The sequence below is a fragment of the Podarcis bocagei genome (assembly GCF_964188305.1).
Source record: "Podarcis bocagei genome assembly, chromosome: 15".
NCBI classification, from domain to species: domain Eukaryota; kingdom Metazoa; phylum Chordata; class Lepidosauria; order Squamata; family Lacertidae; genus Podarcis; species Podarcis bocagei.
Genome location: NC_138141.1, coordinates 12,695,836 through 12,710,179, shown reverse-complemented (window position 1 = coordinate 12,710,179; position 14,344 = coordinate 12,695,836). Strand labels below are relative to the sequence as shown.

The 14,344-nt window shown below is 45.4% G+C and overlaps 1 protein-coding gene across 1 annotated transcript in view; it reads right to left on the bottom strand.

Annotated features, from left to right (window-relative positions):
- Positions 1-14,344, bottom strand: part of HEPACAM (hepatic and glial cell adhesion molecule) — a 38,674-nt gene that overhangs the window by 2,875 nt on the left and 21,455 nt on the right. The window contains exons 2-6 of the mRNA XM_081171767.1: positions 8,540-8,881; positions 6,781-7,062; positions 5,075-5,168; positions 2,497-2,570; positions 795-865 (exon numbers count right to left, since the gene is read on the bottom strand). Coding sequence (XP_081027893.1) covers positions 795-865; positions 2,497-2,570; positions 5,075-5,168; positions 6,781-7,062; positions 8,540-8,881 — 863 coding nt within the window. The remainder of the gene's footprint in view (positions 1-794; positions 866-2,496; positions 2,571-5,074; positions 5,169-6,780; positions 7,063-8,539; positions 8,882-14,344) is intronic.

Genomic DNA, 14,344 nt, shown 5'->3' with positions numbered 1-14,344 from the left:
GCTCATGAGTCATGGGAAAGTAACGGGCAGCAATTTAGCGAATGGGAAGCCAGTTCCTGAGATTAAGGACACCCTATTCAAACAGACAGGCATGCCAGAAAGTATACAGAGCTACTATAAAAATACGGACAGATGGAGAGCTATCCATGCACTTCAGGCAAGGTAGCGCCCAGGCTGTCACTTGTGCAAGAAGAGAGAAATGACACAAATCCCATTTATCAGTAGATATACCAGTTGGTATTTTTTTTAATAAATAAATAAATAACTTGGTTCTCCACACATTCTAATCTCCCTTACAAGTCATTACTCTAGTATTTGCATATTATTATTTTTTGTACACATTATTTGGGTGGACAACTATATTGCAAAATCCGTGGAACTGTGAATTTCAACGGACAAATGTGTTTGGGTTTATGTTTCATTTCAGAAAGTGCAAATTAGGTTGATTCCCCCTTGAAATGTGAACTGAATCAATTTTCTCCCTCGTCGTTACTTCACATTTTGCCCTTTGGCCTGAAAGTTATTTAATTTGCATATTATTATTTTTTGTACACATTATTTGGGTGGACAACTATACTGCAAAATTCGTGGAACTGTGAATTTCAACGGACAAATGTGTTTGGGTTTATGTTTCATTTCAGAAAGTGCAAATTAGGTTGATTCCCCCTTGAAATGTGAACTGAATCACTTTTCTCCCTCGTCGTTACTTCACATTTTGCCCTTTAGCCTGAAAGTTATTTAATTAGCAGAGTACCAGGCTGAAGCATTCTCGAAGCACGACACTTGAAACTTACTTTGTCCTTCAAGATGTACAAAGCAACGGGATTCTTGCGTTCATGTTCTCCACTCCTGGGAACAATCTCCACTGCATTAAAGCGAGAATGGAAATGAGTTATTCCTTTTCAATCAAGCCTGAAAAGGGGTCTGCTATGCGAGTGAGCATGGGAGAAAGAGCCAGGCAGAAGAGCCTTGGTAGATTAAACCAAATGTTATTTATTTAGAGATTTGTGGATCCCGTCTTTTGGACTGAGGAACTTTAAGAAGAGCCATGCTGGATCAGACCAAAAGTCCAGCCCCTTGGTCCCGACAACGGGCAGCTAAATGCCTTCTCTTATTACGTGTTCCCCAACAACCAGAGGCACGCCGTCTCCACTGAGGGAGACCCCATTTTCCAGCTGACATCGCTAAGATCCTTGCTAAGCCTGACCACGACTCAGTGGCGTAGCGTGGGGGGTGCAGGGGGGGCCGGCCACACCGGGCACAACATCTGGGGGTTAGGGTTAGGGGGCGCAAATCCACGGGTTAGGGGGCGCAAATTACTTGCCTTGCCCCGGGCGCTGACAACCCACGCTACGCCACTGCCACCACTCCACTTACAAAGCGCTGCACACATGTGGCTGTGCAATGGGACAGCGGAGCTCTGATCTTGCTCCAGGAAGGAGCAAGTGGGAACTGAGTGCTTATGTAACAGTAGCAGCAGACATAGATTGTTAACACCACCTGGGCTGCAAGATGCAGCCTGACATCAAGGGCCCCATCCTGCACCAGTAATCTCCTGAAGTAATGCAGCAGGAGAGTCTCTGGTCTGACCAGGTCTTTGGCACTGGAGTCCTCCAAGGATGGTAACGCTACACCCTTGGGCATCTTGTGGACATGTTTCTGGGGATGACCCTGCAAGCCTTTTCAGCTCCTGAGTCCTCATCCCCTGGAAATGAGGAATATAACTTCAGCACTGGTGGGAGTTGGGGTCTGTGTCACATTCCTGCTTTAGCCTTTCAGTGTAGGCTCCCCATGATCTACGATACAGTGGCACCTTGGTTCTCAAACTTAATCCAGTCCAGAAGTCTGTTCCAAAACCAAAGCGTTCCAAAACCAAGGCGCGCTTTCCCATAGAAAGTAATACAAAATGGATTAATCCGTTCCAGACTTCTAAAAACAACCCCTAAAACAGCAATTTAACATGAATTTTACTATCTAACGAGACCATTGATCCATAAAATGAAAGCAATAAACAACGTACTGCAGACACACAATCAATCAATCAGTAGCTGAACTGGGTTCCACACAGTCACAGAAACAAAGAAAGAGCCGCCCAAACAAAAATGCAAAATAGATAGCAAAAACAGACAGACCTCAGCGTAACACTCAAAACGGAAGTGTGGCACTCAAAATGGAAGTGTAGCACTCAAATCAGTAGCGTAACACTCAAAACGGAGCATGTTTGGCTTCCGGAAAAAGTTCGCAAACCGGAACACTTGCTTCCGGGTTTGCAGTGTTTAGGTTCCGATTTGTTTGAGTACCAAGGCACTTCAGAACCAAGGTACCACTGTATTCCAAATTGCAATTTTGACCCCCTGGCTCCCAGATCGTGGCTGCTTTCAGACTACTGCCTACAACTTAGCATTGACAACAATAAACCAGCAAACGAAGCACTGCCAGTTCCTGGAAGACGCCAGCCCGAGAGTCAGAATTCAAACGCAGAGGTTCACGGTTTACCATCCTGCTTCAACTGTTCTTCATTCTGGTCCACATATTCAGAGGAATTTTGCTTCTCCATTTTCCGTTTGTTTCTAAAACAAAACAAAAAAAGGCATAAGACCATAAGAAAGTGAGAAGAGCCTTCTGGATTAGGCCAATGACCCATCTGGTCCAGCAGTCTGGGATAGCTCAGTTGTTAGAACCTATGACTCTTAATCTCAGGGTTGTGGGTTTGAGTCCCACACTGGGCAACAGATTTCTGCATTGCAGGGGTTGGACTAGATGACCCTTGTGGACCTTGCCAACTCTACAGTTCCATGATCCTATGATTCTATCCTGTTCTTACAATGGCCAACCATATGCCTGTGGGAAGCCCACAAGCTGCCCCTGAGAACCACAGTACCTGCAATTCCCAGCAACCGTATTCAGAAGCATATTCGTCTGTCATTGGAAACTGAACATAGCCGTTGTGGATGCAAATGTTTGCATGAGTTTGCTCAGAGGCTCCCTCACAGCCCACTTGGAATGGAAGGAGGTCAGCCCTACTTGGTCCTGGCAGCCTGCAAATCAGCCCCACATGTGATCCTCTCCTAGCAAAGGAGAGTTGCCCAAAAGTGAGTCAAATTGTTATGTTGTGCGGCAAATGCAGGGTGAGAAACAGGTCAGGTAAAACAACCCCAGACTGCTTTGTTAACACACTGTACTCTTTACACAAGAAGTCCATGCGCCTCCTCTTTACACCAACTGGGACATAAGGGCCAACTGACATGGGCCGCACATCTTTTCCCATCAGGAGTAACAACAACAAAAAAGCTGTGGAGGGGGGATGGCCAGAGTGAAAAGGGTTAAGAAAACCTCCACCACTCCAGTCTTCTACTACAGGTGAAAATTTCTGCAGCTACATTTTGTAACGGAAAAAGAAAATTACCGGGGAGGGGGGATGAGTGCTCAAATCAGCTGTCCCAAACTCTCAGTGTTTTGTGTCAGTTACTGTTTGCCGATCAGAAGGTCGGCGGTTCGAATCCCCGTGACGGGGTGAGCTCCCGTTGCTCGGTCCCTGCTCCTGCCAACCTAGCAGTTCGAAAGCACATCAAAGTGCAAGTAGATAAACAGGTACCGCTCTGGCGGGACGGTAAATGGCATTTCCGTGCACTGCTTTGGTTCGCCAGAAGTGGCTTAGTCATGCTGGCCACATGACCCAGAAGCTGTACGCCGGCTCCCTCAGCCAATAAAGCGAGATGAGCGCCGCAACCCCAGAGTTGGTCAGGGGTCCCTTTACCTTTACCTTGCTGTTTTTAAGAAAACGATGAAGAGGCATCATCACGTAAAAACTGCAGGAGCTTGGGGGGGGCATAATTTGAGCACTGGCAAATGTCCTGGGTACATGTGCCCTCAAACACAGCTGTTCATACAAGCTGTAAGGAATTTGCCAATGATAAGAGGACCAGTGGCTTGTAAGGACACTGTTTTAGCCAAGGCTGACTCAAACGCAACAAGCCCTCCATGGCACCAATTAGGCAGCTTGCTCTAAACTACAATTTTCAACCACCTGCACTATACATTTAATGCAGTATGGCTGCCCTCAGAGAATCTTGGGGAAGTGTGGTATGTTAAGGGTGCTGAGAGTACTTAGGAGACTCCCTGTTCCCCCTCACAGAGCTACGATTCCCACAGCAGTTTAAGAACCCCTTTTCCCAGAGAACTTTGAGAATTGTAGCTCTCAGTCGAACTCTCATTTCATTTCACTTTTAATTTGTGTACCTCCTTTCTATACAAAGAAACAACAACAAAATCACACACCTTATAACGATCTGATCCAATTCAAAAATGCCATTGTCAGGGAACTGACATCAGAGCGAGAGGCGAAGGGAAGGCTCCCAGATGATGCTGGCGAAGGACCCAGCAGCAGGGGAAGAAACAGCTCAGTAGAGGGGGAAGCCAATCAGCGCAACACCAGGGATAAAGGGGGGCAGATGGGGGAATTGGAGAGAGGGCTCCAGGACTCTTCACTGGACATCAGTGAGGAGAGCCCAGGTCCTCCGCTACCCACGCCTTCCCTGCGCAGAAGACTCCCGCGCAGTGAGAGGAGGAGGAGACTGGGTGTCAAACAACTTTTATGCTGGAAGAGGTTCAAGAAACGCCCACTGACGGATTCTGCTAGTGACTGAGGCAGCCACGATGAGAAGGGGCTGTGCAGTCAGAAAGGTTTAACAAGGCAAATTAACCCAGACAGGGACCAGTTTACGCACGAGTAACTCATACCTATTACAGCCATAATAAAAACATCACTTTAAAATAAGCAACTTATATCAAATAAAGTAATATTCAATAATCCATTAGAATATAATCAGCACCCTCAGCAAACCACATTTCCCAGGATTCTCTGGGGGGAGCCATGATGGTTTTAAACAGTATGATGCTGCTTTAAACATGTAGTGCAGCTGCGGCCTTTGTTACAGAGAGAGAATGCTACACAAATCTTTGGGGAGGGGGCAGAGGGAACCCTGAAGATGCCTTTTGCTGTTGATTTACCCCAAATAAGCATAGAACATTTCGTTCAGGTTACAAAACACACATATAATTTTAAACATCATACTTCTTGGATGGTTTCCAACAGGCGCAGACGGTCACTAAGGTAACCAGAAGGAAAATTCCCCCGGTCGAAAGGATTATATAGAGGGAGCTCCTTCCTACAGAGACACAAAAGACAAGGCAGATGTTAGAGCAAGTTTCACCTGTTTTGCTGGAGACCTGCAATGCAAGATTTGGAGACATGCCCATTTCAGCAGATGGCGGTGTTCATGTACTGTTTGGCTAGGAAAGCGCAAACCAGGGAGGTTCATCTTTCTGTCCACATGCAGAGGGTCGCAAGGCCAGCTGACTAGCCCAGCTGGGTCGTCTCCTTCCAGCCGTCCCGCTGCGAAGACCCATCGGCCTCTGCTCCGATGTAAATCAGCAACCCAAGCTTCAAAGCCAGGGCACACTATCCCAGCAGATAGAAACTGCACACAGAATAGGTGTGAGGCTTGTGGAAGCATAATACAACTACGGATTTAGTAATCATAAATCAGGACAAAGAAACATGTCCTCTCTCTCTTTGTCTTCTCAGAGAGACAGGGAAAAGCAAAAGCTATACACACAACGGAAGTTCCCAGCAAGCTGTGCTGGTATGTAAACAGGCATGTGACATGCAACAGTTCCATGTCTGCAACTAAAGGTGGAATGGAATTTTCCAACACTTTCAACATGAACTGAGTGGTATTTCTCCCCCACCCCTAGTTATAAGAAGCAGCACATAACACTTATTTTAACAGCGGTGAGAGAGTGTCAACTGCTCTTCCCACATCACCAAGGCAACGGGTCAAAAGGATGGGTAGATACCAAGAGAAAAGGGATTGGTTGTTAACCCTCTCTGGGAATTATAACACTGCAAGGGGAAGAAGGGGCCTCCTAACAATGCCCAGAAACCTTTACAGGTCCCAGGATTCTTTGGAAGAAGACATGGCTCTTTAAAGTTGAATGATACATGCTGCTTTAAATGTATAGTGCAGATGTCAATTAACTTCAATAGATCTACTCTAGCACTGGATAAAAACCTGAATAAAAAATCTGGACCATCCATAAATTTTCGGAAAGTAATGGAATGTTGGCTTCAGCAAGGCCAGGACATTTTCCGCCTTTGTTTCCAGTTCTGCTACATTTATTATTATTATTATTAATTTTATTTATTTATTTGGTTTTTCAAATTAAAATTTTACAGTCACATATCCAACTTACAATGTAAAAACAAGATTCCAAGGAATCTCTTGTACTTCCCTCCTCCCCTTTGTGGGTCCTATTGTTAATCATTTCCTCCTGCATCTTTTATGATAATCCAAAATCTTTTGCCTCTCCATTGTGTCCAAAATTCACCATTAAACTACAAGTGAAATTCCAATCCTACTAACTATTTTAACTGTTTGCAATGGTTTTTAAGATAAGTTATAAATTTCTCCCATTCCTTATTAAAATTTTGGACTTCCTGGTTTCTGATTCTTCCAGTCATTTGGGCCATTTTGGCATAATCCATCAACTTGATGTGCCATTCTTCTCTGGTAGGGACTTTATCTTCTTTCCATCTCTGGGCCAATAACATCTGTGCAGCCGTGGTCGCATGCATAAACACTTTTTTCTGCTCCCTTGTGATTTTGGCACCTAGAATTCCTAAAATGAAGGCTTTGGGTTTTTTCACATGACAAGGTATATAATAATTAAGACAGACCCAGTCTCTGGTTGTCCCATATCTGCGTTGACCATACTTACTGTACACAGTAAGTTTTATGGGGATGCTGCGCCCGTTGCTGATGGGGTTCTCCACCAAACAACTGTAGGTGTCATCGTCAGACATCAGGACTCTGGTGATGGTCAGCACCTTCTGGTCATGGGAGAGGATCAGCCGGGAGTCATTGCTGAGGGGCTTGCTGTCCTTCAGCCATGTATAGCTGGGCTTGGTGCCATTTTCATGGGAGCAGTTCAGAGTGAAATATTCGCTGAGCTCCAGCACAGTGGAAGAGGCCAGGGCCACATGAGGCTTTGAAATTGGAACTAGGAAAACAAAGACAAAACAAGCAAAGATTAACAGTAATGAGGAAAGTGAAGAAAATGATAAAACTATGGAGCTGAAAAAGCCCTAGCTCTGATTGAGGCCAGCCTAACCTCCTTGTGGCCCGGGACATCCAAGATGTTTTTGTCTGTGTATCTGAAGAAGTGTGCATGCAAACGAAAGCTCATACCAAGAACTAACTTAGTTGGTCTTTAAGGTGCTACTGGAAGGAATTTTTTTATTTTGTTTGAAGACCGTAAGGTCCTCCATGGGACATACCAGGAGAGGCGGTCCTGTAGAAAGCAATGGAGTTATAGGAGAGGGCTAAATGGCAAGCAATGCAAGCCTAGAGAAAAGAAAAGAGCATTTGTCACATGATGGCAGTTGTGCTTTGACAAGGACACTGAAATCCAAGCCAGCTGGCATGAGACAATGCAGTGCTGTGTCTCCAAGCTCTCCACTGGATTTGAACTTACAGGGTATATACAGGAGGAGGTTTCATTTATAGTAGCAACTGCGGACGATGTTTGGCAAAAGGTTTTCAGCAAGGCCCAAGCTTGGCATGAGGGAGATTTTTTTTTATCCAATTCATGTTTGAAAGTGAACTTACCTGATTCTCATTTTCTGAAACGGGATGTGAACCAAAACTCAGCCATCCCTCTGAAATTCACACTTCTCTGAATTTTGAAATGCAGTTCTGCAGCCCGGTAAGGTATGCAACAATGCGCACACACCAGGGTAAAGTTTGTATATAAATTAGTGAAAATAACAAACAAAAACAGTGTACAAAAATTAGGAAAAAATGCCTTGCACAATTGTACAGATTAGGCAAAACTGCATTAAAAATGTATGTATTAAAAGAAATTTGCACTGAAATGCTTCTGATTCTCTCTCTCTCTCTCTCCCTCTCTCTCCATGCAAATTGGTGGGGAAATGAATTTTAATATGTGGAAAAGGAGGAACTGAAATTGACAGATTTGCCCATTCCTAGTCCAAACCATGTGTTATTATATGTTGAAGCTGCATGAAAGTCTCTTTTCCCACACCAATAGAATAAATAAATACCTTTAACTAATGAACTTTTTACGGGACGCGGGTGGCGCTGTGGGTTAAACCACAGAGCCTAGGGCTTGCCGATCAGGTGGTCAGCGGTTCAAATCCCTGTGACAGGGTGAGCTCCCGTCGCTCGGTCCCAGCTCCTGCCAACCTAGCAGTTCGAAAGCACGCCAGTGCAAGTAGATAAATAGGTACCGCTCCGGCGGGAAGGTAAATGGCATTTCCATGCGCTGCTCTGGTTCGCCAGAAGCGGCTTAGTCATGCTGGCCACATGACCTGGAGGCTTTACACCGGCTCTCTCAGCCAATAAAGCGAGATGAGCGCTGCAACCCCAGAGTTGGTCACGACTGGGCCTAGTGGTCAGGGGTCCCTTTACCTTAATGAACTTTTTTAAAAAGTTCATTTTTTCTAAGGCTCACTTACCATCCACTGTAAGGTTGATGTTCATCTCCCCTGTAAAAGTGTCGGCCGTAATGGAGATTTCCACTTCATACGTCCCCTCGTCCGAGAGCTGCAGCTCGTTGATCAGCAAGGAGCCATTCTCAAAGATTCTAATCCGGTCCCTGTATTCCGGGCGCAAGTTACCAATGATCCCGGTGCCGATGGACTGGACCACCGTCACAGCCTTGTCACGCTTCACCTGCCATTTGATCACAGGTTTGTCGCGGCTGGTGCTGGTGTATTTCACGGAGAGCAGGGCAGACTTGCCAACAGTACCGTGGATTAACAGCACTGGGCTGGTGATATTGACTCCTTCCAGCAGGTCTAGCAAGAAGAAGAAGCAAAAGACACTTAGCATTAGCATTAAGGGGTAGATATCACTTGAAGGGGGTGGTATGAGCATGGCTCTCTGGTGCTGGAAAAGGCAGAACCGGAAGCCATCGGCTCGGCAATGAGTGTCCCCACCAGAGCTACAGGTTAGATAATAATACTGTGGTACCTCGGGTTACCTATGCTTCAGGTTACAGACTCCGCTAACCCAGAAATAGTACCTCGGGTTAAGAACTTTGCTTCAGGATGAGAACAGAAATCGTGCTCCGGCGGCGCGGCAGCAGCGGGAGACCCCATTAGCTAAAGTGGTGCTTCAGGTTAAGAACAGTTTCAGGTTAAGAACGGACCTCCGGAACAAATTAAGTACATAACTAGAGGTACCACTGTAACAACAACAACAACAACAATTTTATTTATATCCTGCCCTCCCCAGCCAAAGCCAGGCTCAGAGCGGCTAACAACAATAAAAGTAACACAGCATTCTAAAATCGATTCATTCTAAAATCAATTCAGAATCAAATTAATGGCAACCATTGGGCTAGAGTTCTATGAGGATTACCAAAGGAGGGGATCAGACTGTGCCTTGGCCAAAGGCCTGGTGGAACAGCTCTGTCTTGCAGGCCCTGCGGAAAGATGTCAAGTCCCGCCATACCTTTTTTTAAATATGCAAATATAGCAGAACGGTGTAGAGTCTGAGACCTCATCAGCTGACGTTAACAATAGAAATATCACATCAATTCTGGTGTGGATGTGATCATAATAATATCCAATGACATATTTACTGCAGCCCCCCCCCCCTGTAATGAGATTTTCCTCTCCACCCACAAAGAGGGAAGTCTGCAATATCCTATGGCTCTATGCCACCCTGAACCTCGGATTGCACCTTTAAACAGTATTTCTTTTTATTTATCACATATATCAATGCTTTTTGTGACAGTATTCACTGCTATAGAGTCCCTCCAACTTTTTAATAAAGATTTTTACTGTCCATAGTAGAAGTGATCTTGTGCTGGCACCCATGGCACTTCACTGTGAATCAACAAAGTCAACACTTCATTGTATGTCCAACCTTTCCGCCAAGGAACTCAAGGTGGCGTTCATGGTTCTCCCACCCCCATTTTATAACAACAACCCTGTGAGGTAGGTGAGGCTAAGACGCAGTCATCTACCCAACAGCACCCAGTGAGCTTCAAGGCTGAGTGAGGATTTCAAACGAGATCCTAGTTTGACACTCTAAAGGTAGATCTACACACGGGGGGGGGCGCTATGAATATGTCATAAATTAAATTGTTATAACAAAAGGGGGGAACCGTATGTAAAATTGCATAGAAAAGTTTTGTGCTCTACAGCGCCATCTGGGGTTCCATGTTTATAACACATTTAAAACACTATTTTTTATTCATGTAGCTGGGTCCTACATCTGTTCTAACTACACCACACTGGCAAACTATTAAGTACTAAGCATTACTATGATTAATCAGTGGTATCCAAATCCAAACTTTTTTCAAAGAGGGCCAGATTTGATGAAGTGAAGGGCCCACCAAAGTTTTTAGGGTTGAAGTTGTTGAGGTTTTTTTAGGATTTTACCCCAGGAAAAAGGCCCCCGAAATGGACTTTGGACATGCCTGGATTAGATGATCAAGTCTCTTGATGACCAACAGCAAACGATTACAACAAAAATGAAGACGGTGTTGATTTTTTAAAAACAACAACAACAACAACAACAACAAACTTTTAATCGTCTAAATATTGGAGTGAATTGACAGGAATAAGCAGCGGAGGCTGGACTGTGCTTGTAAGGACAGGACACAGTTAATTCACTGTGTCTGAGTACAACACAGCAGTCAAGCAGTTAATGCTCCCAGCCCTGGCTCTCAATGGCATGAGGCAAGGCGGATGGTGATCTAGGCCTCACAATGGTTAACCTGGAAACAACCTCAAATCCTTGCCCTGACATTTCACTGGGACCCAGGCAAGACAGGGGAGGGAGGCACAGCTCGCGTGCCCTTTCGTCTCCTTAGCACCCTGGAGAGCAAGAATGTCTGAAGGACTGCTATGGCTTCACGTTGTTGATTCAGAAATGTGCTCCTGTGCATAGGAATGAACTCATCGGCATTTGGGCTAGCGCCGGGGTGGTGCTGAAAAAACAAAGGAGAGCGCAGAAAGAAAGGTTTCAGTTTGCAAAAGGAGCAACTGATGCCAAAAAGGGGTGAAACTTTTTTTTTTTAAAAAAATAATTTTTATTGATATAGCAAGAAAAAAGAAAAAACACAAATACCAAATTACACACAGGAATAACCATAGACACATAATTTTCTTAACAAACAATAAAACATATGTTGGTCTTAGCACTAAAAACCCAACCGCCATATTTCGATTTCATATTACTTATTGTCAATGCACACTTTTATCATAATTAAACTCAAAAAGGGGTGAAACGTAATCAGAAGCAAGGGTGTAGAATCTCAGGTTGGAGGGTGGGGGGAATGTGGCCCCACAATACTCATTATGCAGCCCCACATCCTCCCCACAAGCCACACCCACTCTTCACACGCTCTCCACTACCCCTGCTTTTTACCCATGCTCTCCTTGATTATTTTTGCCCGGCAGGAAAGTGTGCATGAATTCTGACAATGCTTGCTTGCCTGGATAGATAAGGAGATAGATAAGGAACTATAATCATGTATAGCAGGCAAGGGGAGCATCCCCTCCAACATTTCTCCAATGAAAATAGGGGTGTCCTACTCCATAATAAGAATATCTATACTTTGGACTGGGTTGCCACATAATAAAACATTAAAAAACCCTTCCCTATACAGGGCTGCCTTCAGATGTCTTCCAAAGGTTGCATTACAGTGGTACCTCGGGTTACAGACGCTTCAGGTTACAGACTCCGCTAACCCAGAAATAGTACCTCGGGTTAAGAACTTTGCTTCAGGATGAGAACAGAAATCGTGCTCTGGTGGCACGGCAGTAGCTGGAGGCCCCATTAGCTAAAGTGGTGCTTCAGGTTAAGAACAGTTTCAGGTTAAGAACAGACCTCTGGAACGAATTAAGTACTTAACCCGAGGTACCACTGTATTACTTATCTCCTTGGCTCAGGGTTCACACCATACCTTCCAACATTTCTCCGATGAAAAAGGGGGTGTCCAAAGGGAAAGCGGGACATTCTGGGATCAAATCAGAAACTGGGATGGCTTCTGTAAAATCCAGGACTGTCCCTGGAAAATAGGGACACTTGGAGGGTCTGGGGGAACCTTGGGATCTGGTGCAAAATGTGGCCTTCCAATCCCCTCTCTCAGGCCCTTGGTCCCCTTCCCAATTGCCACACACCAGACTGGTTCTGCTCTCCTGGAGTATTTTCCCCTGGCTGGAATGTGTCCTTGAATGCTCTCAGTGACTCCTGCTTTGCCGGGAAGAAGGGTAGAGAAGGGTGAGTGAATCTTTACAGACACTAGCCTAATGCGCCTGTTTAAAAGGCTGTGCACCACCCCCAATCTCTGCTGAGCAGCAGTAAGTTTCCAGGGGGTTCCAGGCACTCCCTATGTTTTCTGCTGGGCATTAAGGCATAGCAGAGATTAGTGTCTTCAAAAATATATGGTTTATTGTGCATATATTTACACCCAGGTCTTGTGCAGAAAGAGTTCAGAGCATTACATCTCCAGAGGGGCTTGTACCCCAAACCAGTGCAGCATTGGAGTCTAAGACATCCTACATGCCATTTTTATGATTCTGCCCCGGCCTGCCAAGGTGGTTCTGGCCTTCATGGCTGCTCATGGAGTTCTGCCCACTTCCTTTCTGCTTCACAAAAAAGCCCTGCTCCAGGTAACTCCTTTCCATCTATCTGCTCATTCCTCTTATCCAGACCTCTGTTTTCCTAAAGGACATATTTTTCCTGTGTGATATCACGCTTCCCCATCACCTTGGCAGCCTCCTCCCAGCACCAACACAGCCTCCTGCCTGGTTGATGGTTAATGACTTGCTTCCAGCACCTTCTGTCATTCTTAGTGACTTCTATCTCAGGTGAGGCCCTGGCCTGGAGGAAGAAAAGCTTAGCTGTATCTTTCACTTGCTTGGCACCTTCCCTTCAACACTCCAAGTATTACCTGAATAGAAATCTTTATGGATTTCTAACAATCACTCCCAGATGACCCCAGAACTGTAACAGTACAAAGGTAAAATTTACACTTAGGTAGAATTTAGTTTTTCCACCCACTTCTGCCTCTAGCCCTACATGTCACTGACATGAATGTGGCCCTTGGAAACCTGCCCAGGCCCTTGGGTGCCTTCCTTCTTCTTCGTTTCAACATTGGATGGAAACCAAATTAGTTGACTCTTCCTGCCATTGCTTCTGGCTCCACCGATGGTTAGCCTCCCTGCCTTACCTGCCCTACCTGGCAAAGTGGGCACCAGCCACCACTGAGGTTCAGTGAATGCAGTCAGGGGCAAAAGAGGACACAGCAGACGCTCAGTATCAGACGAGCTGCTTCCAAAATGGCTTCAGCCTGCAGCCTGGGTGCTGAGGTCAAAACAAAACCAGTATTGATATGCAGTGGAGGGGAACATGAATCATCTGGGTGACAATTAACTGCTAGATTAGGAGCTGCAAGCAGAAGCACAAGAAAGGGCTTAAACAAGTCCCGAAGTCATGAGATCTATTAGTATGCAAACCTCTCTCTCGCTCTCTCTTTCCCTTTGCCTGATGCAAACAGAAGGGGAAACCCAGGGCTTTTCACCAGCCAGAACTTGCCAAAACTCAGTTCCGGCACCTCCTACAGTTAAAAGGATTGGGAAGCAGGAGATGGTAGCAGGTCAGCCCTACTATTAGGCAGAGGGAGGTGGTTAACTCAGGTGGCATATGCTGGTTGGCATGGCAGCCATTCCTCTTGAGTCTCCTAAGATAGCATATCCTGCACCCTCAAAGCTAGCCTGCTGTCGTTGGATGTGGTGGAAGGGCTTCCTGTTCCCAGTATTGAAGTAAGGTCCCATCCGCACTATACATTTAAACCAATATCATACCACTTTAACGCTTACGGCTTCCTCCAAAGCATCCAATATCATACCACTTTAACGCTTATGGCTTCCTCCAAAGCATCCTGAGGACTGCAGTTAATTAAGGGTGTGGTTAGAGTTGTATGGAGACCTCTGTTCCCTACACAGAGCTGCAATTTTCAAAGCAATTTAACAGTCCACCTGTCTTTCTCAGGGAACTCTGGGAATTGTAGCTCAGTGAGAGTGGGCAGTGTTAAAAACTCAGATATATAAGTTAGGCACCAAATGGCTCCTTAAACCAGGGTGACAGTCACCGAAGCAGAATGCCTAGTTGCTATTTTGGGGCCAAGCAGCTCAAAAGTCATTTTTTTCAACACGGCTTTTGGGTTCCCGGAATTCATTCTGATTGGGCAGATAAAATATAATGGACAGAACTCTACAGGATGTGTTGCTAGCTGAGGGGTT